General features: G+C 41.4%; 1 protein-coding gene across 3 annotated transcripts; it reads left to right on the top strand.

Moving 5' to 3' along the window:
• Positions 1-421: 421 nt before the first annotated feature.
• Positions 422-23667, top strand: dis3l2 (DIS3 like 3'-5' exoribonuclease 2). Of its 3 annotated transcripts, none has more exons than XM_034303472.2 (21): positions 422-482; positions 1644-2194; positions 2615-2757; positions 3378-3431; positions 3532-3633; positions 3755-3917; positions 5373-5431; positions 8136-8365; positions 13585-13758; positions 13895-13974; positions 14162-14274; positions 14384-14491; positions 15049-15282; positions 16460-16539; positions 16649-16832; positions 20772-20858; positions 21037-21184; positions 21829-21959; positions 22113-22217; positions 22437-22541; positions 23472-23667. In XM_034303472.2, the coding sequence occupies exons 2-21, from the start codon at positions 1648-1650 to the stop codon at positions 23571-23573; spliced, it is 2949 nt and encodes a 982-aa protein (XP_034159363.2). In that variant the 5' UTR covers positions 422-482; positions 1644-1647; the 3' UTR covers positions 23574-23667. The 3 variants fall into 3 exon arrangements, with proteins under 3 accessions (XP_034159363.2, XP_034159362.2, XP_034159364.2); XM_034303471.2 differs by having other exon boundaries at positions 464-546; XM_034303473.2 differs by lacking the exon at positions 422-482 and adding an exon at positions 654-674.

The following is a 23667-nucleotide window of genomic DNA, read 5'->3' as shown; positions in this document are numbered from 1 at the left end:
GCAGCACAGCCTGCACCATGACTACCCCCTGAGGAGACAGGATGTTCCCTCAGTCATAGATCATAGTGCCCTTGGTTCTGCGAGATGGTTGGTCCAGCACAGCCTGCACCATGAGTACCCCCTGAGGAGACAGGATGTTCCCTCAGTCATAGATCATAGTGCCCTCGGGAAGATCTGTGCTAGAACGAGGATGATTGCGCTAACAGTGTTTCTTTTACCTGCTCTTGATAGGAGCATTTGCTAAACAATATCATAAACAAATACATAAATAATCACTTGTTAATAAATGTTATTATATTTAATCATCATTTTATTAAATATAAAATCTGCTTTAAAAATCTATTTTTTTAGTATGTTCTAGAGATGATAATTTTATGCTTGATGTAAAACCCATAAACAAGACCCACTAACGTGTCCATGGTAACCACAGAACTTCAACTCCCAGAATGCAACTGGGCGAGTTGACCTTTAAACCCGGAAGTGTAAGTGTCCTTTTTTACATTGTTTGGTGTGAAAACGGTTGAGATTTGAAACAAACTTTAGCGGGTGAGTGTGAAATTATTACCCCAGTTACAGGAAAGTGTTGTGTGTGGAGTGTTTATGAGCTTTAATCAGAAGAGGAGGAGTTTAATCCCAGGCTGCTGAGTTCACTGACTGCGCATTAGCTCTGTCATGTTAGCATTGTTACCTTAAATGGGGGAATTTTTAAAGCAATATTCGGGCAGATGAAGATATTAATCACAAAAATACACTTAACAGAGTCGAGGCTGTAAATACAGAGCTAAAAAACTATAAGGATTTAAACCGGTTTCAATCCGGGAGCTAAAGACATTACAAACATTACAGCTAAACAGAACAATTAAAAACAACAATAACAATAAATATCACAATTAATTTCAGTTTCCAGTTGATCATATTATTATTATTATTATTATAACCATTTTTAGTTTCACAATATTTTCTCCAAAAATTCTAGGTGTATAACTGTTTTCAAAATTACATCTCTTTAATTTGTGGAAATGAGGCTTTATTTAATTAATTGTGGATGAATTTGCATGTTTAATAAAACTGAAACTATAGATTTTTATTAGAATTAAAATTACTTTGTTTTTCTTTTACAGAAAATTGTATTGGTAAATTATTTCTAACAATGAAAACACCATTATAGCACTGCTATAAAAATATTTTATGCCTATATTTTGTATAAAATTGAGCCAGTAATAATCTTTTGTATTATTTTTTTAAAATAAGGATTATGTACAGTTTGATGAATTCATCTCGAAAGTGGTTTGTTTTTTGTCCTGAATATAGAGAACGTGGTTTAATGTGTTTCTGCTTTAGTTAATGCGGTTTATAAAGAAAATTGACGTGTAGAATGTAATGACACGTGAACTGACGTACTGTACATCGGCACACGAGCTGTTCAGGGATGTGTGATTGTGAAGGGGGCGGAGCTTAAAGCCTTCTTCAGAGGTGCCATGTTTAAGATAAGGTCACAAAAATGGACAAAAATAAACATTTTACATCTTATGTTAATCTGCCTGAATGGACCCTTCAGAATGTTCTTTAATCGCAGGTCTATCGTTAGAGGATCTTCATCGTATGATCTGACTGACACACACACTCTCTTTTATTTTTTTCAGACCTATGGATGAGATGATGGAGTCCTCCTGTAAACCGAGCGAAGCTGCAGAGAAAAAGCAAGGACAGAACCGGAGCAGAACTCCTAAAGCTGCTAGAACTCCTCAGCAGAACGGTCCGTCTGGGTCAGACACGGGACGCACAGAGAACCAGCCCGAACCTGACGTGAGGGCCAGGAGAGGAGACCAGAACACTACGGATTCAGAAAATCACCACACTGATACGGCTAAACAGCGACGCCATAAACAACGCAGGAACAAGCAGGCTTCTGGAGGAGCAGAGACAGGAACTGCTAATCATCTAACACACACGGCTCCAAACCAGCAAGAGAAAAAACACAACCCCGAACGCGTGAACACAAACACGGACACGGGCACACCCCCGCTCATCGACGACTCCACGACTCCCGATGATGGAGGAGGAGAGAAGCAGAAGAAGAAGAAGAAGAAGCAGAAGAAATCCAAAGGGAACACAGAAGATAAATCGGTGAAACCGTGTGAGTCTGGAGCTGTGGAGAAACCCAAAACTCCACTGAAAAACACAAAAACTCAAGGTAAAGTGTAAAGAACTTCACTCCTTCCTGTGTGATGTCATCAACCTCGTTAGGGTCATAACTGTAAATCAGTAAGTGACATTACGTGCCCGATCTTGTAGGTTTGAGAATGGTTTGCTCCACTTTGTGATTAAATGAATACGTTGTGTATATCTGGTTTTAGAAGGAGAGATAAATAACTCCCCCTTGTTCAGAAATGGTAGTGTCTGGTTTCATATGATGGTTATGAGATCCCCTTTCTGTTCAGAAATGGTTTGTTCCACATTTTAGCTGGAAAAATAGAAAGATGGAGTATCAGATCTACCCCTCTGTTCGGAAATGGTTTGTTCCAGGTTTGTAAACAGATGGAGCATCAGATACTTAATACAGGATACAAAATTATAAGGTGAAGCGTGTGTGTGTGTGTGTGTGTGTGTGTAGCTGTGAGTATGAGCCCGAGCCCAGCGGGACAGATGGACAGAGAGAACAGTCGGAGGAACAGAGGGAGGAAGAGACGCCTGTATGAGGACTACATGTCCATTAAAGACGTATCTGATGGACTGAAGAGAGGACAGCTCATACAGGCACACACACACACACACACACACACACACACTTATTTACTAACGTCAGGATTATCAGCAGTGTGCTACATTAAAGCTCACACCAGTAGATTATTGTTTTTTAAATTTTTGCATCATCATCTTATTTATTTATTTATATTTTTTTAAGCTTTTGCTTTTTTTAAGATTTAAGTAGTACCAGCTTCATCTGAATAATGCATTCTAAAAATATATTTTTTAAATAGTTTAATAATAATTAAACATATTTAGGAAATGAATCAGGAGTGTGATAGATTGAAACTTTTTCCTTCTTTCTTTTTTTGTATATTTTATTCCTTTTAATTTATTACTGTTATAAAAGTAATTTTCATTACTGTCTATTTTTAGTGGTTAGTTGTTTAATGTTTTTTATTTTATTATAGTATATATTTTTGTTTAAATGATTACTTTGTGTGATTTTTAGATGTGCAAAGCTGACATATTTCTATAATTAAATTGAATTTATAAATCTTATGTTATATAAGCGTCACATTTATATAAAAAAAAACTATTGAAATTATCTACAGAATGAATTTTGAACAAAAAAGATGAAATAATAATAATAATTGTGTTGATAATATTTATTTATTAATTGTTATTAGGGTGCATTGAGGATAAACCCAAGGAAATATCACGAAGCGTTCATTCCCTCTCCTGTAAGTACTGTGTTAGCTAGTAGCTGTTTCCTGGTTGCCATGACAACTGGTGTCCCACACCGTACGGTGTTGTCGCTGATGTTTCGGTGTTATGGTTCAGGACGGGTCGGCGGACATTTTCCTGGACGGGATGGTGGCACGGAATCGAGCTCTGAATGGAGACGTGGTGGTGGTGAAGCTCCTCCCTGCAGATCAGTGGAAGGTGAGAAACAAACACTTACCTACGCGCATACAACGCTACAACGCTACACAGTGAAACGCAATACGTTTAGATTTGTGGTTTATTGTGTAACAGTCCTGAAGTGTGTTCGGTTGTGTTGCAGGTGCTGAACGGGGACGAGAGCGAACAGACGAGTGTGGAGAAAGAGCGACAGAGCGAGTCTGTCCCTGACGTCACAGTAGAGGCTCAGTATGGTGAGGATGAGGAGGAGGAGGAGGACGAAGAGCTCAGTAAGAAAATGGAGGCGGCCACTCTTCAGGATAAAGGTGTGTGTGTGTGTGGTGTTTATGGAAAGTGTGTAAGTGTGCAGATTATCATAACATTAATATGAGTTAGCGTAGTGAGGTTCCTGTGATGTGGCTGTTCCTTCCTTCCTATGAGGAGGAATCTTATCTACCTGCAGGAATCTTATCTACCTGCAGCCCTTCTGTAAAGACTGTTACTTTCACTGAGCGGCATTCTTTCCTAGGACAGGTGTTCTTCCCATCAGGCTGTTCACTGTACCTTTCCCATGTGCAGTAATATTTCTTGAGCACAGATCTGTTCCTTTTCTCACAAGTAGTTTTGTTTTTTCACACAAGTGTGGAATTGTGGTATTGTCCTTTTCCCAGGAGAGGCGCCGTTCTCCCTTTTCTCAGCGGAGGCACCGTTCTCCCTTTTCCCAGCGGAGGCACCGTTCTCCCTTTTCCCAACTGAGGCGCCGTTCTCCCTTTTCCCAACTGAGGCGCCGTTCTCCCTTTTCCCAACTGAGGCGCCGTTCTCCCTTTTCCCAACTGAGGCGCCGTTCTCCCTTTTCCCAACTGAGGCGCCGTTCCCTTTTCCCAGCGGAGGCGCCGTTCCCTTTTCCCAACTGAGGCGCCGTTCTCCCTTTTCCCAGCGGAGGCGCCGTTCTCCCTTTTCCCAGCGGAGGCGCTGTTCTCCCTTTTCCCAACTGAGGCGCCGTTCTCCCTTTTCCCAACTGAGGCGCCGTTCTCCCTTTTCCCAACTGAGGCGCCGTTCCCTTTTCCCAGCGGAGGCGCCGTTCTCCCTTTTCCCAGCGGAGGCGCCGTTCCCTTTTCCCAGCAGAGGCGCCGTTCTCCCTTACCAGGAAATATGGGATCGTTCCTTTCCCTTAAGGAAAGGAAAGAGAGCGCAGTGAATTTGTTCATGAGCACGTCAGCACTCTGACTCACCTGAGCAAAGGTTTTAGAAAAGTCTCCTCCATCAAGACCAGTATCAGATATGCTGAAGTTCAGAGCTGTCATTTACTAACATCACTTTATGGCTTAATAGCTGCTGTTAGTTTTGTTCACTCGGTCAGTGATGATGTAAACAGACAAAGGTTGGGGAGCGTCGGTTTGGCCGTACGCTGCAATACCAAATAAGGTGTTAAAATATCGCTAACGTTTCTGTTCATTCCTCTATCTCTCTCAATCCGAAGTAGTCCACATCCATCACAACACACCTGCTTCAACACTAATCAGAGGTGAAGTTAGCATGTTAGAGCAGGGAAAACACCGGGGTTCTCCAGGACCAGGGTTCGGCACCTGAGCAATATGCTACTAATAATTTATTATGCGTTATGTGATATAATCCCATGAGTGCTTTGATCTGTTTAAATAACAATGTGGTTGTGTTTTGTTACTGATGATGATGATGATGATGGTGAGAGCTTCAGGCTGCTCCTCATCACCATACGAGTTTTTCAAACCCAACTGTTTCTCTGTTTTTATTTCTCTCAGTTCGACCCACAGCAGATACTCTCAGCGCCTCAGACAGAAAAGTTCAGCGCACCGCCAAGGTACATCATTCTGAAAAACTTTACAGTACGCAGCCTGAGTGATTAGTAAAAGCGTTGTGGTCTGTTTAAGACAATTACAGATACCTTTAATATGATTTAAAATGTCTAAAAAAGTAGTGAATAGAAATAAAATGAAGATCTTAAATATCTCATTAACCAATAGTACTCTTCGCTATTAGCTGTTAAATATGCTAGAATTGATATGAGTTTAAACTTTTTAAAATTATTTATTAATTAAGTAAGCAAATAAATATGTAAAATGTAATACTTTCAATAATTATTTATTCTTTTCTTTATTTGTTTCTTAATTCATTCCCTAATTTGTTTATACTAATTAACCCAGGACAATGTGAAAGTATTTTAAAGTATAATACTGTGAATAATTAATATAATAAAATATAGTAAGTTAAATAATAATTAAAATAATATTAAAATGTAATATTTCAAATATGTTTAATAATTTAGATTTTCCAATCAACTAATCAATTAACTATTTTTTATTTAAACAATTAAAGAAAAAATATATTACTGTATTAGTAACTGTTAAGAACTAATAGTTTATTATTATTATTTCATAATTAACTTCATATCTTCTTGGAGACTTGGAAATACATCTTTTATTTGCATTGTGTTAATTAAAGTTATTGTGATAATTGTTGACTCGGTGCTTGTAAACTGATATAGCTAGCTAGTTAAGCGTGTTGGGTAGTTAAATGTAACCATGGTAATGACATCTGTCAATCAAATCACACATAAAGTTCTCTACAAGGCAGACAGCTGTCTCGCATCTGTAAACATGTTTTCAAGTTAGACCTGGGTGCAGTGTTTGGCTAAAAGTATTAAGGAATTGCCTTTGTTGAGAAGGACACGCCAGGATTTTACTTTTAAATTAGAGACCCTACTACTTCCATATAAGACAGACTTGATCTAAGCCTAAATGTGCTGCCTGCTGAGGGAGCAGTGATGAGGTTTCTGTAATGGGAATGTGTTGTGTATATATTTATATTTCAATGATCAGGTGGTGTATATGTTCATATTTTAACGAGCAGGTGGTGTTTACAGACCTGGACAAATTTTTGTTGGTACCCTTCCATGAAAAAGAAGAACCCACAACTATCTCTGAAATAATTTGAAACTGACAACGTTAATGGCATCAATCACTGTTAATTCCATGTTTAACACAAATCAGACATTACTTTTGATCTTCGATTAAACTGAATATTTTACATAATGAACCAAATGAAAAATGACACGGACAAATAGATGGTACCTTTAACTTAATATTTTGTTGCACCACCTTTAGCAGCAATCACTGCCAACAAACGCGGTAGTTTACAAGGAGACTTCTGCATCAGGTAACAGGGATTTTGGCCCACTCTTCCTGAACAAACTGCTCTAACTGTCTGAGGTTTGAAGGTGCCTTCTGCACACTGCATTTTTCAGATCTTGAGGTCAGGGCTCATAGAGGGCCATTTAAGAATAGTCCAATGTTTTTTTTCCCAGCCATTCTTGAGTGCTTTTAGCTGTGTGTTTTGGGTCATTATCCTGTTGGAGGACCCATGACCTGTGACTGAGGGAAAGCTTTCTGACACTGGGCAGCATGTTTCTCTCCAGGATGCCTTGATAGTCTTGAGCCTTCATTGTGCCCTGCACAGATTCAAGGCCCTCTGTGCCAGACGCAGCAAAGCAGCCCCAAAACATGCCTGAACCCCCTCCATGTTTCACAGTAGGTATGGAGTTCTTTTCTTTGAAAGCTTCATTTTTCTGTCTGTGAACATACAGCTGGTGTCACTTGCCAAAAAGCTGTAGTTTTGTTTCGTCAGTCCAAAGGACATTCTCCCAGAAACTATGTGTCTTGTCAACATGCATTTTAGCAAATTCCAGTCTGGATTTTTTGGTTTTTCTTTCAATAATGGTGTTCTCCTGGGTCTTCTTCCATGGAGCCCAATGTTGTTTAAAATGCGATGGATGGTGATCAGATAGTGATGTTCCTTGACCTTGAAGTTCAGCTTGAATGGCTTTGGATGTTTTCCTTGGCTCTTTGTCTACCATCCACACAATCCCTCTGATCAACCTGGGGCTGCATTTCTTCTTGCGGCCACGTCCTGGGAGGTTGGCTACAATCCCATGGACCTAATACTTTTTAATAATATTTGCAACTGTAGTCACAGGAACATCAAACTGCTTGGAGATGGTCTTGTAGCCTTTACCTTTAAGATGGCTATTTACAATTTTCTTTCTGAGCTCCTCAAACAACTCTCTCCTTTGCTTTCTCTGGTCCATGTTAGGTGTGGTGCACACAATGATACCAACCTCCACAGTGGCACCTTTTCTCTCTTTAAATATGCTGATTGGCTGTTACACAGATTGAAGACATCTGTGACACTAATTAAGGTTAAACAATTAGTTTGAAACATGATCTGTCCAGGCTGTTTTAGAGTATCTTGGTAAAATAAACAATAAGTCATTTCTCTTCGCAATTTTACTGGTTTAATCTATCGCATACTATGGGCAGGCAGGTATATAAGAGACTATTGCTTTTGGTTTAATCACTTTTCAGGAGCAATGACTCATTGTTTCAAAGAACTATAAGGGTACCAACAAATTTGTCCACGTCTGTGTGTTTATACTTAATATAATTGTGGTGTATATGTTTATATTTAATGTAATCAGGTGGTGTATATGTTTATATTTTAATGATCAGGTGGTGTACATCGTGGAGCAGAAGCACTCGAGGGCGGTGTCAGGGTTTATTAAGCTCATCCCTGACAAGCCCTTCGCCCTGTTCTCCCCCTCGGACCACCGAGTCCCCCGAGTGAACGTCCCGCTCTCAGACTGTCCTGCAGATTTCCCCTCGCGCCATACTGACTATGCCAACACACTCTTCATCTGCAGGATCACACACTGGCCCCCAGACAGCCCCTTCGCCCAAGGGTATACACACACACACACACAAACACACACACTAGGGTTAGTCTTTAGTTGCCACTGTGAGGAGGCCAACTAGTCAAACAGCTAGGCAGACAGTATGATGCAGGATGATCAGACTAGATGAAACCACTGATTCTGGCTCCTCTTGGAGGATCTTCAGATGTTCCAAAGTCAGCTGTGAGATATAATCTGTCCTGGTCTGCCCCGTAGTCTCCGTCCAATCAAATGAGACGTACCTGATACAGCTCTACTGGGAGCCCATTAGGAGGCGTCATTGTAAGGTGCCCAAACCACCTCAACTGGTTCCTCTAGAGTTGAGGGTGCAACAGCTCTACTTCAATGCTCTCCTGGATTGTTGAGCTCCTCACGCCATCAGTAAACCCAGCAACCTCATTTCCACCACCTGTGCTCAAGACCTTATTTTTCAGTACCTACCCACAGCTCATGACCATGGGTGAAGATATGGATCTAGATTGACTGAGCTTTGTCCACATACTGAGCTCCTTCATGACCATCTCAGGCCAGTACACTGACCAGATGTGTCAATCTCACACTCTCACGCATGAGTAAGATCTCCAGATATTTACACCAGGGCTAAGAGCTCTCCCATGGCCTTGGTATTGGAGGTGCTGATATTTATCCGAGTAGCCTAATGCTTAGCAGTGAAATGTTCCAATGTGTGCTGGAGGTCCAGTTCAGATGGTGCCAAGAGATAAAAATCATCTGCAAATAATAATAATAAATAATAATAAACTTTATTTTATGTAGAGCCTTTAAAAAGGCTTCTCAAGGCACTTTACATAAGAGTATATAACAATAATAGTAATAACAATAATTTAATAACAAAACAAAGTAAACAAATAAAAGCAATCCTAAAAAAATAAGTTTTAAGGGAAGATTTAAATGTACTAAGAGATTGGGCTTCTCTAAGGTTAGATGGAAGGGAGTTCCACAGGTTTGGAGAGTAAGAAGAGAAGGCCCTATCACCCATAGTACAAACAAGTCTGAGGGACAGTTAAAAGACCAGAGTTGGAGGAGCGGAGATCACGTTTTGGAGTGTAATAGGCTAAAAGCTCGGTCAAATACTGGGGAGCCAAACCATGCAAAGCCTTGTAAGTAAGCATAAGAACAGAGTAAGAATTTTAAAATCTGCACGAAACCTGACAGGGAGCCAGTGCAAGGATTCCAAAATAGGAGTGATGTGCTCACTGGCCCTGGATCTAGTCAGGATTCTAGCTGCAGAATTTTGTACATACTGCAGTTTATTTATCGTAGACTAAGAGACCCTGGCAAGGAGCGCATTGCAGTAATCAATGCGAGAGAAAACAAATGTATTGGTCAACTTTTCAGCCACAGAAAAAGATAACATAGGCCGCAATCTTGCAATATTTCTGAGATGAAAGAAGGATGTTTTAACAGTATTCTGCACATGTGGGTCAAAAGACAAACTTGCATCAAATATAACTCCCAGGTTTTTTAATTTTGTTTGAAACTCTAAAGCAGAGCCATCCATGGTTAAATTTAAAGAGCCAGCTTTACAAAGTTGGTGAGGAGAACCAATGAGTATCACTTCAGTCTTATTACTGTTAAGACAGAGAAAGTTTTGTGCCATCCAAATTTTTATCTCAGAAATACAATATGAAAGAAGAGTGGCTGCCACGAAAGATCTTAAGAGCTGATCAAGAGGAAAAATATAAATGCTAAAAGTAAGGGGCCCAAGATTGACCCCTGAGGGACACCACACCGCACTGAACCCATTTCTGACCTGCATCCACCCAGAGACACAAACTGCCTACGATCTGAGAGATAAGATCTGAACCAATTTAAAGCAGTTCCTGAGACACCAAAGATAGTTCCAAGACGGGTAAGTACAAGAGTGTGATCAACAGTGTAAAAAGCGGCACTGAGATCAAGAAGGACGAGAATAGAAAGAGAACCAGAATCAGAAGCTATTAACAAGTCATTAGTGACCTTAACTAAACCTGTTTCTGTCCTGTGAAGTTTAGGGAAGCCAGATTGAAGGGGCTCAAAAAGATTGTTAGCAATGAGGTGATTGTGTAATTGAGAAGCAACAGTGCGTTCTAGGATTTTCAAAAGGAACGGAAGGTTAGATATAGGACAAAAGTTGTTAAAGTTATCCAAGTCAAAGCTAGTCATTTTGGGTACTGGAGTTACAGCAGCCATTTTAAATGCTTCTGGCACAACACCAGTGCACAGGGAATCATTTATTATACTCAAGACTATAGGGCACAGGGAGGCAAAACTTGATTTAAATAAACTAGTTGGTATAGGATCAATAATGCACGTGATAGCCTTCATACGTGATACCTCATTACCTAGAGTAACATGGTCAGGTGGAGAGAAATTGGAAAGAGGGGTGCCAGAAAAGCAGGACAGACTGAGAGAAGAAGCAGGGGAGACAGAATGAGTAGTAAGAATGAATTTACGAACATTGTCAATCTTGGTACTTAAAAAGTCAAGAAATTTGTTACAAAGCTCAGTTGAAATAGGCAAATTGGTGGAGCAGTTACACTTGAGCATCTATTTAAAGTATGAAAAATTTGTCAGGGATTGTTTTGGTTGTCAGCAATGATCTGGGAAAAATAATGAGACCTGGCGGATAACATTTCTGCTTTATAATCTTGCAAGTGGTATTTCCAAGCCTGGTAATATAGGTTCAAGCCAGAAAGACGCCACTCACACTCCAGTTTCCGACAAGCTGCGTTCATTGAGCGGAGATTGTCGTTATACCACGGAGCAGAATGCAAAAAGGAAATGGTTCGTGATTTCAAAGGAATCCGAGCCAGATATGAAAATGTTATTTAACAGAGAATTTTTGTCATCCAGGGGATCTGATGAAGAAAAACAACTTAAGGAATAAGTAAGAAAGTTATTGAAATCTGGCAGATCAATGGATTTCCATTTGTGAAATTTTATAGTACGATTTGAGGAGACATTTGTGTGTGGTAATTCCATATTAAAAAAGATAGCTAGATGGTCAGAAAGACCTAAATCAGCAGAGGAAAGCTCAGACACAAATGGTTCTTTCATAATAACTAGGTCTAATGTGTGACCCCTGTTATGTGTAGAACAGTCAACAAACTGAATTAAATCAAAACACTCCAATAAAGACAGAAAGTCCTTTATCACTGAGTCTTTTGAGTCAACGTTAGTTAGAAAAAGTTAGTCTTTAATACCTGCACTTTAACTGTCTGTGAGCTGCTGTGATAAGTGGATTTCCCCACTGTAGGATCAATAATGGTTAAAATAGAGGCTTAAATAAAATAAAGGCTTCACGAGTCTTTGGAGGTCTGTAGACTGTAGCGATGATGGTAGTGAGAGGGGCAGAGACACTCAGAATGAGGCACTCAAAAGAAGTAAACTGTGGTACTGGCACTGGGCTTATGATGTGTCGTAGGTTATGAATCACCATAATACCCCTCATAATACCCCCATAATACCCCCGCAATACCCCCGCAATACCCCAGCCTCTGCCAGAGAGTCGCGGGAGATCAAACAACCCATAGCCTGTGGGGGTAATTTGATTAAAGAGGAGTCCATCACTCTGTCTGTGCCATGTTTCTGTTAAGCACACAAGGTCCAGTTTGTTTTCTGTAATAATTTCTGATAAAAGCACATCTTGTTATTCACAGAGCGTGCGTTAAAAAAACTCGCGGACACAGAGGGTAACGGGGAAAACTCAGAGCGAGGGAGTGCTGACAAGTTGTTCAAGTTAACACCAAACAGTCTACAAAACAGTCTCTCAGCCTTACGCCGAAATATTGGAACCGAGATGGCAGGAGAAGACGAGTGGATAAAACTGCTCCTAGAAGAGCGATGTACTGTATACAGCGCTTTGGTCGCAATATTCCTGTTTAGGTTCAGTAGCTGGCGTGCGGTGTACCTTAAAGCCATGCTGAGGGAATCCACGTCCACAGTGACCTCGCAGTAGAGTAAGTCCTGAGCAGGGCAACCGCAAGGTAGACTCCACCAGAGAAATCTCTCGGATAAAAACAACAGTCTAAGTTGTTTAAAAAGTGATCCCGCATTGCAACAAGGCAGTTACTGAGACAGCGATCAGGCTGTAAGAGCTTAAAAGCTCCAAAACTCCACGCTACCATTCAAAGTAACTAAATAATCATTAAAAAAACAAGGAAAACAGTGAGAGGAGCGGCAGCCAAACACGGCAGCCAAACATGCCAGCGTTCCCAATCAGCCGGAACCTGAAACACTATCAAATAACAAGGATGTTATCTGTAGGCCCCCATACCGGACACCTGTCCAACCTTTCTTGTGGCCTGATATCCTGTCCATGACAACCACAAACAGAAGTGCAGACAACACGCCTTTTGATTGTGTCCGACACCCACCCTGACACACCATGATAAACAGTTTCCACTTGACGCAAAGAATTTAGGATCTAAGGATCATTCCTTTTTGGACTTTGGAGATCTGTTCACCAAGGGTGGTCCTACTGTGAGCATTTAACTCCTGGTGTCCTAACCCTGAGTTTCACCAAAGTACACTATATGGACAAAAGTATTGGAACACCTGACCATTACACCCATATGTGCTTGTTGAACATCTGATTCCAGATTTATTCCTGTGTGTTTGCTGTTATAATGAGCTCCACTCTTCTGGGAAGCTTTCCACTAGATGTTGGAGCGTGGCTGTGAGGATTTGTGTTCATTCAGCTACAAGAGCATTAGTGAGGTCAGGCACTGATGTTGGGATGTCGAGGAGGTCTGGGGTTCAGTCGGTGTTCCAGTTCATCTCAAAGGTGTTCAGTGGGGTTGAGGTCAGGGCTCTGTGCAGGACACTCGAGTTCTTCCACTCCAACCTTCACACACCATGTCTTCATGGAGCTCGCTTTGTGCACAGGGGCATTGTCATGCTGGAACAGGTTTGAGCCTCTTAGTTCCAGTGACGAGAAACTGTAATGCTACAGCACACAGAGACACTCTATACAATTGTGTGCTTCAGAGTTTGTGGTAACAGTTTGGGGAAGAAACAAATATGGATGCGATGATCAAGTGTCCACGAACTTTTGACCATATAGTGTATATAAGCCCCTTCAATACAACAAGGTCTTGATTCATAAAATCAATTTCTGTAGTTTGCATTGTTATAATTTATTCCTAATACTACAGACAGATAGAGAGGTCACTGTTTATTTTTTCTCTAAACAATCTGCTATTCTGATTTTCCTTCTCTCTCTGCAGGCAGTTGATGAAGTCGTTAGGTCAGGCGGGAGTCATTGAGCCGGAAACAGAGGCCATGCTGATGGAGTATGATGTGGATTATTCAGAGTTTACAGATGAGGTGTTAGTGTGTCTACCACAGGGTCGACCCTGGACCATCCCACCTGATGAGCTGAGAAAGAGGCGGGACCTCAGGTATCATCATCACCATCACGCCAAGAGCAGATTCAGATCACATCGCATCTTATTTATCATCTTATTTATCTTAATTCTTGCATGTTGGATGTATAAGAAGTTGTTTATTCACATTCTTCTTCTTCTTCTTATATAGGAAGGAATGCATTTTCACGATTGATCCAGCCACAGCCCGAGACCTGGATGACGCTCTGTCCTGTAAACAACTTCCTGATGGTCAGTTTACTTGTTTATTTACCTTTTATACACAGATCTCCTTTCAGATTAAACATGACTAAAGAAAACGTCCACAAAATCGAGTGCGTGATTACAGAGTGTGTGTTTATACTGTATGGCAGGCATGTGATTATGCTAATGAATGCTAATGAAGCATTAATGAATATTCATGTTAAACTTTGTGTAGGTAACTTTGAAGTGGGCGTGCACATAGCGGACGTGAGTTACTTCTTGGAGGAGGGAAGTGCTCTGGATTACACAGCGAGCAGGAGAGCCACCAGTGTGTACCTCATCCAGAAGGTAGCCAAACTGCGTGCGTGTGTGTGTGTGTGTGTGTGTGTGTGTGTGTGTGTGTACTTATGAGTGTGTATACAGTGCTGTATTATTTCATTTGTCTGTGTGTGTGTAGGTAATTCCGATGTTGCCGCGTCTCCTGTGTGAAGAGTTGTGCAGTTTAAATCCTCAAACTGATCGTTTAACATTCTCCGTCATCTGGACCTTAACACCTGAGGGGAAGGTAACACACACACACACACACACACATACACACACACACACACGATTGTAAACATATCATATAGTGTTGAATGGAAAATATTACGTGAAGAAAAACAAAGCATCATCACCCTCCTAATTAAAATGTAAAGTGTTAACAGTATTTAATCAGCGCTCTCTTTGTACATCAAGACACACAGAGCTAAAAAAAGTGAAATCGATAGACTTGTGTTGCATAACTAAAAGCAAAACATGGGTTATTAAACCTTCACATGTAGATTCTTGTGCCTCTGAATATGTAAATGTTATGAAAAGTTGCAAAGTGTGAAAATCTAACAGTGAAATTCACTGTAACAGCCCTAATGTAATTACATTTTTAAATAAATGTGTTTTTATTATGTATGAAAATGATACTAGGTTTAAAACTGAAATGGGTTATAATGCAAAAATACACTCAAATTGATGATAAAATATTGTGCTGGTAATGAATGCTTAGTGTGTGCTAGTTCAATGAAATAATACATTAAATGCTAATTATCCCCTGTGTGTGTGTGTGTGTGTGTGTGTGTGTGTGTGTAGATCCTGAGTGAGTGGATGGGCCGCTCAGTGATCCGCTCGTGTGTGAAGCTGAGTTATGATCACGCTCAGAGCATGATCAACTCGCCCCATAACGAGTTTGGAGCAGATGAACTCCCCCCAGTCTCCCCTGAACACTCAGTGCAGAGCATCCTCCAGGCCGTCCTGCACCTGCACACCATCGCCACTCACCTGCGCGCCCAACGCTTCAGGGGCGGAGCCTTACGTCTCGACCAGGTAAACCACCAACGCTGCAGGGTCACCGTACCAAATTCTAAAAGTAAGAAAGCCAATTACTTAGGAAGTAGGGGACTGAGCAGTCAGGTGACTTGGAGATTATGGAATCTGGCTATTCGGGAAACTTAGGATTTTGCAATCTTGGTGGTTCAGCAGCCTGAGAATTTAAGAATGGGGGAGCGGGCTCAGTGAAAAGCGATTAAGGAATCTGGGTATTAAGTTAGTGCATTAAACAATCTAGGCATTACCCAATCTGAGGTTTCAGGAATGCAGGGTATGGCAACATGGGGAAGGCATAAATCTGGGAGTGCAATAACACTGGGACTTTCAGGAATACAGGGGTGCAGCAAGATAGAGACTTCAGGAATACAGGGGTGCAGCAAGATAGAGACTTCAGGAATACAGGGGTGCAGCAAGATAGAGACTTCAGGAATACAGGGGTGCAGCAAGATAGAGACTTTGGGAATACAGGGGTGCGGCAACACAGAGACTTCGGGAATACAGGGGTGCGGCAACACAGAGACTTCGGGAATACAGGGGTGCGGCAACACAGAGACTTCGGGAATACAGGGGTGCGGCAACACAGAGACTTCGGGAATACAGGGGTGCGGCAAGACAGGGAATTCAGGAATACGGAGGTGCAGCAACATGGGGCATTTAGGAATATGGCAGTGTGGCAATATGGAGGATTCAGGATTATGATGGTGCGACAGCACATGGAATTCAGGAATACAGGGGTTTGGCAACATGGGGAATTCAGGAATCTGGGGTGCTTTAATCTAGGGAATTTAGCAATGTTAGAGCTTCTCTAGTCTGTGGCTTCCTCAGTGTGAGGTTTCTCTGGGTTTCTCGGGGTTCAGGAATCTAAAGACTTTGGCTAATAGAAGAGTTTAGGAATCTGGAGGTTCAACAGTTGAAGAATTTGGCAAATACGGGATTTAGTAATCAAGGGTTCAGGAATCTGATGGTGTGGAAAAGAGAGGATTTGGGAGTCTGGGGATTAGCAATCAGCAGATTAACTTGCTACAGACTTTTTGTATAATTTTGTTGCTTATAACAGCTCCTCTGTGAATGAGTCAGCAGATTTGTGGACAGTAATACTGTACAGGGTCTGTGAAGTGTGATGTCACTATTAATTGGTCTTTATGTCGTATCTTTATTGGATGTTTTGTTTTAGATGAAGCTGGCGTTTACTCTGGACTCTGGGTCAGGAATGCCTCAGGGCTGCTACATCTACCAGTACAGAGACAGCAACAAGTGAGTGTGTGGACAGGTTGGTGGCGGAGTTTACGTTGTTGGCTAACGTGGCTGTAACTTGTCAGATTGACCACTCAAACCCTGAGCAGTGTATGGTTGTGTGTGACAGGTTGGTGGAGGAGTTCATGTTGTTGGCCAACATGGCTGTAGCTCATCATATTTACCGCTCGAACCCTGAGCTCGCGCTGCTGCGGCGTCATGCAGCCCCTCAGAGCCGTCTGATGGAGGCGCTACAGGAGCTGTGTGATCACATCGGCCTCAACATCGACATGAGCTCGGCTGGATCCCTGCATGTAAGCCACACAACCACTTGCAAGTCTACGCATTTGAAATGTACTGTACACTCCAAATTGTTGCTCTTCCTGCTCTGGTCAGTCTTTGGTCATGCTTGTGGAAGATACAGTCTCCTCCAAAAGTATTGGAACGGCAAGGCCAAGTCTTTTGTTTTGCTATACATTTGGGTTTGAGATCAAAAGATGAATATAAGACAATAGATCAGAATTTCAGCTTTCATTTCCTCATATTTATATCTAGATGTGTTAAACAACTTAGAACATGGCACCTTTGGTATCAGACCACACAATTTTTATGTGAGAAGTAATGGACCAGATAAACATAAAGTAAGTAACACTTAATATTTTTTTGCATATCCCTTGCTTGCAATAATTGCATCAAGCTGGTGACCCACTGAATTCATTCTGCTGCTACCATCATGAGCTCCATCATCAGTAAAGATTAGTGAGTCTGTTCCAGAAGCAGCCATGCAAGCCCAAGCCATGACACTACCTCCACCATGCTTGACCCATGAGCTCATATGTTTTGGATCATGAGCAGATCCTTTCTTCCTCCACACTTTGGCCTTTCCATCACTTTGGTAGAGGTTCATCTTGGTTCATCTCTGTATTTCTTTGTGAATTCCAATCTGGCCTTCTGATTCTTACTGCTGATGAGAGGTTTGCATCTTGTGGTTTGGCCTCTATATTTCTGCTCTCAAAGTCTTTTTTTGAACAGCTCTCACAGTGTTTGTCATCAGCTGCTGTTGTTTTCCTTGGCCAACCTCTTCCATGTCTGGCTGTTAGTGCACCAGTGGTTTCTTTCTTTTTCAGAACATTCCAAATTGTTTTTCTCCCATAGACAGCTCTCTGGTCTTCATGTTGGTTTATCCGTTTTAACAACAAATGCAGTCAAACCAAGAGTAATCATTCACAGCTATTAATTCTTTAAACAATCTAACAGGTCACACCTGGACAACAAGAAACAACTGTCAGTCACATGTTCCAATATTTTTGATCACTTGAAAAAATGAGTGGGCTCAAACAAAAGCTGCCATGTTCCAATTTTTTTAACATATCTAGATGTAAATATGAGGAAATGAAAGCTGAAATTCTGATTTGTTGTCTCATATTCATCTTTTGATCTCAAACCTAAATGTCTTCAATGTATAGTGAAAACAATAGAATTTTCCTTGCCATTCCAATACTTGTGGAGGGAACTATGCATCAGAAATTTAGGTTTCTTCAAAGATTCTTGCTCCATGTTCCATATTATACAGCTTCCTCCAAGCACTTGATAGAACTTCCTGTTATAGATGTGTACCATTCCATCTGGACTGGTGTATAATCATGGTGGTGATAGTATAATGAATGTTCACTTTCTCTAGCATGCTCACATTCCTAAGAGGAGTTCTGTAAGCTAGCTGATTGGAATACCTACACAATGTATACTGGATTCATCTGTTCAATTCAATTCAATTCAATTTTATTTGTATAGCGCTTTTAACAATGGACATTGTCACAAAGCAGCTTTACAGAAATAAATGGATTCACAAAAATATATTGTAAATATTTAAATTTATCACTGTGAATTTATCCCTAATGAGCAAGCCAGTGGCGACGGTGGCAAGGAAAAACTCCCCGAGATGATATGAGGAAGAAACCTTGAGAGGAACCAGGCTCAAAAGGGAACCCATCCTCATCTGGGTGCAACGGATAGTGCAATTATAAATAAATCCCTTCTATTGTGTACTATATGGACAAATAGTGCAATTGTGCAACCAATAAATTCATCGCAGTATTTGCAAGAGGTCCGGCTGGTTAAAATCTATCCACTGTCCACTGATGGAGTCCTGAGTACGAAGCTGCTCGTGGCAACTGCAGCCCCAAAGCCACTACAGCAATCGCAGTCCCAAGCCATTACAGTACAGCTCCCCATATCTGTTGCTTTTCCGAAGGTCCCTTACAACGAAGGCAATTTGTCTCCCTGGTTAATCGCTGTGGTCAGATTTGAGGAGAGTTTGCACATTCCAGGTTCTGATGGAATTCCAAGTCAGTCATGTTTTTCCTCAAGGCACCTTTTCCAGCTGCTGCCCCTACTGAGATGAGCAGAACATTTAGCATTTGGAGAACAAAGCAAAAGTTAACCACCACAAAATTCTACTCTGGAATTTGCACCTAGACCTTACCATCATAGGTACCCGTGCCAGGAACAAAGCTGTAAATGGTATTGCTCTTTGAGTCATAGGTACACAGAAACTTCACCAACACCACAAGGTACCGGCCAACTGGGATAGCAGATATGCTATCTGCATTTACATGTACATAATTTATACATTTAAATAAGTATTTGTTGAATCAGTAATTACAGCCTCCAGTCTTCTTGGATTTGATGCCACAAGTTCGACACTCTAAGGACTAAGAGATCTTCTCCTGTTCCCCTCAGATTTACCTCTTGCTGTATTTTTATTTTTAAATTCTCTCAAGAGATGTTTGATGGAGTTTAAGCCTGTTCTCTGGCTTAAACCCATTCAGAGACGTTTCCCAAAGCCAGTACTACACTATCTTTAGCCCAGTCTGAGGTCCTGAGTGCTCCTGAGCAGGTTTTCCTCCAGGTAGTCTCTGTACCTTGATCTATTCAGCCTCCTAGTTCCTGCTGCTGAGGAAGATCCCCATATTATGAAGATGCCACGACCAAGCCTCACCATAGGAATGAAATTATCCAAAGGTTGGGCAGTGTCTGATTTTCTTTAGATGTGTCACTTGGCATTCAGATGAAAAATTTTTATCTGGTTTTCACCAGAGTATAGAATCTTGTTTCCCATTGCCTGAGAGTCCTTTAGGTGCTTTTTTTCAAAACTCCAAGTGAGCTGTCATGAACACTGTACGTCCAAATGTTTGTGGACACCTGACCATCACACCTATATGTAATTGTTCATTCCAACCATGAAGTAGCCATATCTCAACCACCTGCTTAATCAATTGTTCTTTAGTTGACAAAAATACACTATATGGCCAAAAGTATGTGCACCCCTGACCATCACTCCCATATGTGTTTGTTGAACATCCCATTCCAGATTTATTCCCCCCCGTGTTTGCTGTTATAATGAGCTCCACTCTTCTGGGAAGCTTTCCACTAGATGTTGGAGCGTGGCTGTGGGGATTTGTGTTCATTCAGCTGATGCTAATACAAGAGCATTAGTGAGGTCAGGCGCTGATGTTGGGATGTCGAGGAGGTCTGGGGTTCAGTCGGTGTTCCAGTTCATCCCAAAGGTGTTCAGTGGGGTTGAGGTCAGGGCTCTGTGCAGGACACTCGAGTTCTTCCACTCCAACCTTCACACACCATGTCTTCATGGAGCTCGCTTTGTGCACAGGGGCATTGTCATGCTGGAAGTTCCAGTGAAGGGAAATTATAAAGCTACAGCATACAAAGACATTCTATACAATTGTGTGCTTCAGAGTTTGTGGTAACAGTTTGGAGAAGAACAACATATGGGTATGATGGTCAGGTGTCCACATACTTTTGGTCATACAGCGTACTTTTTACTGAGTAGTGGTTTCTGCCTGCCACTCTGTGATAGATACATGCTGTGGAGATTGCTGTCCTTCTGGTGGTTCACACAAGACCTCTGGAGGTCCGTCAGCATGACTTTTGGGCCCTTCACTTGCTAGATTTTACAGTTTCCCTCCTGAGATCTTTACCTCAACAATTCTGTCTTTATAGTCTGCTGACCATTCCTTTATGCTTGTGGGTTGTTTTGCTCTGAGCTGTGGTTCAGCTGTGGAGCTTTTTCAGCTGTGTACATCACTCCCTGTAGTGTTGAAGAGTTGACATTTTAACTCACACTGATGAGTTCACGGAGAGCGCAGGAAGAAATGTGTGTTTGTATAGGAAGAACTATAGGAAATAACACTTTTATCTGAATCTTATTTGTTATTTTCATCCTTCTTTTCTCACAGAGGAGTCTGGAGGAGGCAGTTGGAGATGACGAGTACAGCGCAGCCAGGAAGTCTGTACTCACACACCTGTGTGCCAGACCCATGCAGGTGTGTAAAGACATCTATTACCTCATCTCTACATACCCAATTCACTATACAGTGCATGCATTGTCTTCAAATGTGCTATTGGGAAATTTTGGTGGCTTTGTAACACTAAGGGGTGTGTGTGTGTGTGTGTGTGTGTGTGTGTGTGTGTGTGTGTGTGTGTGTGTGTGTGTGTGTGTAGATGGCGGTGTATTTCTGTACAGGAGTTCTGCGGGATGAGAAGTTGTTCCATCACTACGCTCTGAACGTACCGCTCTACACACACTTCACCTCTCCCATCCGCCGCTACGCCGACGTCATCGTCCACCGCCTGCTGGCCGCTTCACTCAGTGAGACACACACACACACACACACACTGCATGTTCATATATGTATTATAATATTGTATGATGTTTTACAGTATTTTACTGATGCTGTATATAAAAATTGACTCCATATTGAAAGAGTGTTTATAGTGAAGTACAAACATACTAACACTAGCATTACATTAGCAATTTCACTGTGCCAATGGTAACAGTTTCTAATGATTCAATCCCCAAACACTGCAGTTATTTTACTGCTGATCAACACAAACACAGCCAGTTTAATAAGATAATTAGCTAGCTAGCTAACTCAGGCTATCTAACAAATTAGCACACAACACAACACAAATCTGACAGCTGGCTACAAGAGTTGGTGACTGTTAGAATCAGTTGATTCACTTACATTTGTATATGACTCCTAAAGTGATTCACTTACATTTGTATATGAACTCCTTGGATGAATCAGTTATATTTTTAAATGACTCCTTGACTTCTTTAATGAATCTCTTGCATTTGTAAATGAATCACTGAGTGATTCACCTACATTTCAAAATATTTCATTGAGTGATTCACCTGCATTTGTCAACATAAAGAGCTTCACAATGTGTGTGTGTGTGTGTGTGTGTGTGTGTGTGTGTGTGTGTGCGCGCACGCGCATGTGTGTGAGACAGAGTGTGGACCTCGTGTGCATCTCGCCCAAGATGAAGTGGAGAAGCAGGCCTCTCACTGTAACGATAAGAAGACAGCGTCCAAGAGGGTTCAGGAGATGAGCACAGAGTTGTTCTTCAGCGTCTTCGTCAGGGTAACACACACACACACACACACACACTCACACACACACACACAGTGCTATCACAATTCACATATGGTTGCATACAGACAGTTTCTCATAGCTGCTGTTTATGTTGTTGTATTTGGGGTGTGTGTGTGTGTGTGTGTGTGTGTGTGTGTGTAGGAGTGTGGGCCTCTGGACTCCAAGGCGATGGTGATGGGGATGCTGGATAAATCCTTTGATGTGTTGGTGCTGGACTATGGAGTTCAGAAGAGGATCTACTGTAACGTCAGTCACACACACACACACACACGCACGCACACAAAAGAGCACAAAGAAATTTAACTATATTATTATTTACATTGTAATACTAAAAACTAAAAATAAACAAAACTAAAATATTGTTTGTTCAATATTGTTATTATTATGCGTATTTAAATTATAATAATTATATAGATTATATGGTTTTTATGTGTAAAAACTTAAATTCGTTATTCTGTGTTTCAGGCCATTGAGGGTCTGCAGTCGTTTAATTTCCGTAAAGTCGGTAAACGGCCTGAGATGACCCTGGTTTGGACTCCGAAAGAACTAGAAGATGAAACAGTTACACAGGTATGACATCATCAACCTTCAAACATACACCGAGGAGTTCAAAAAAAAAAAAAACAGGTCTAGGACAAAATTCTGGAAAAGTATCAGTCAGGGCTCTCGGCTGCGTCTCTGACTAACGACGACACCGTCTTCACGGTGAAGCGCGGTGGTGGCAGTATCATGTTCTGAGTTCCTCTTGTCCTCTTGGCTGTGTCTCTGACTAATCCCTTCTTTACCTGCTGACTGACGTTTGGTGGATGGTCTCTTCCCGGCAGAGTCGCAGTTGTGTCGCATTCTTTAACAGATTTAATGTCGCTCTGCAGGATGTTCAGCGTTTGGGATGTTTTTTTTTTTAAACTAAACCCTGACTGATATTTTTCCAGAACTTTGTCCTGGACTTGTTTTGATCGCTTCTTGGTCTTCATAATGCTGTGTGTTTAGGCTCTCTAGCACACCCTGGGTTCTTCCAGGAACAGAGGTATTTATAGTGAGACTTTTTCCACTTGAATTACACACAGGTCGACTCCGTTCAGCTAGTTATGGGACTTCTGATAGAAACTGACCCAGAGCTAGTTCAGGGGTTTTACAGTAATGAACATTTATGCGCTCACAACTGTTTTTATTCATTAATCGTTTTTCAGAATATATTGATTTCCCACTAATATTATATTATGGGATATTGTGTGTAGATCCATAACATTAAATCCCAGTTAAGTCCATTTCAGTACCAGAATCCAGTAACATTGCAACACTGGAAGGGGGCGAATACTTATGCACAGCACTCTATACTTGTTGCATGAAGTTCCTGTGGTGTGAACGATGTGAATGTGTTCTACAGGAAATCAGACATTTAGAGTTACAGCTTTTTTAATGTCGCTGTTTTAATTATAGTTTTCTGTGTGTGTGTGTGTGTGTGTGTGTGTGTGTGTGTGTGTGTGTGTGTGTGTTTAGGAGATCTCCCTGTTCTCCGTGGTGGATGTGCGGCTGACTTCTGGTGAAGGTCCTCTCAAATACACGGCAGTACTGATGAGACCCACACACACCCAGTCCTGAACACACACACACACACACACAGTCCTGAACACACACACACACACACACACACACACACACACAGTCCTGAACACACACACACACACACACACCC

This window comes from Pangasianodon hypophthalmus, chromosome 4, assembly GCF_027358585.1.
Source record: "Pangasianodon hypophthalmus isolate fPanHyp1 chromosome 4, fPanHyp1.pri, whole genome shotgun sequence".
NCBI classification, from domain to species: Eukaryota; Metazoa; Chordata; class Actinopteri; order Siluriformes; family Pangasiidae; genus Pangasianodon; species Pangasianodon hypophthalmus.
This window is presented reverse-complemented; position numbering and strand designations above follow the sequence as displayed.

Coding starts and splice junctions, on each gene's coding strand:
- dis3l2 (XM_034303472.2), top strand. CDS start 1,648: ATGGATGAGATGATGGAGTCCTCCTGTAAACCGAGCGAAGCTGCAGAG. Junction 3,918..5,372: donor GGCCACTCTTCAGGATAAAG/GTGTGTGTGTGT, acceptor TATTTCTCTCAG/TTCGACCCACAGCAGATACT. Junction 5,432..8,135: donor AAGTTCAGCGCACCGCCAAG/GTACATCATTCT, acceptor TTTAATGATCAG/GTGGTGTACATCGTGGAGCA.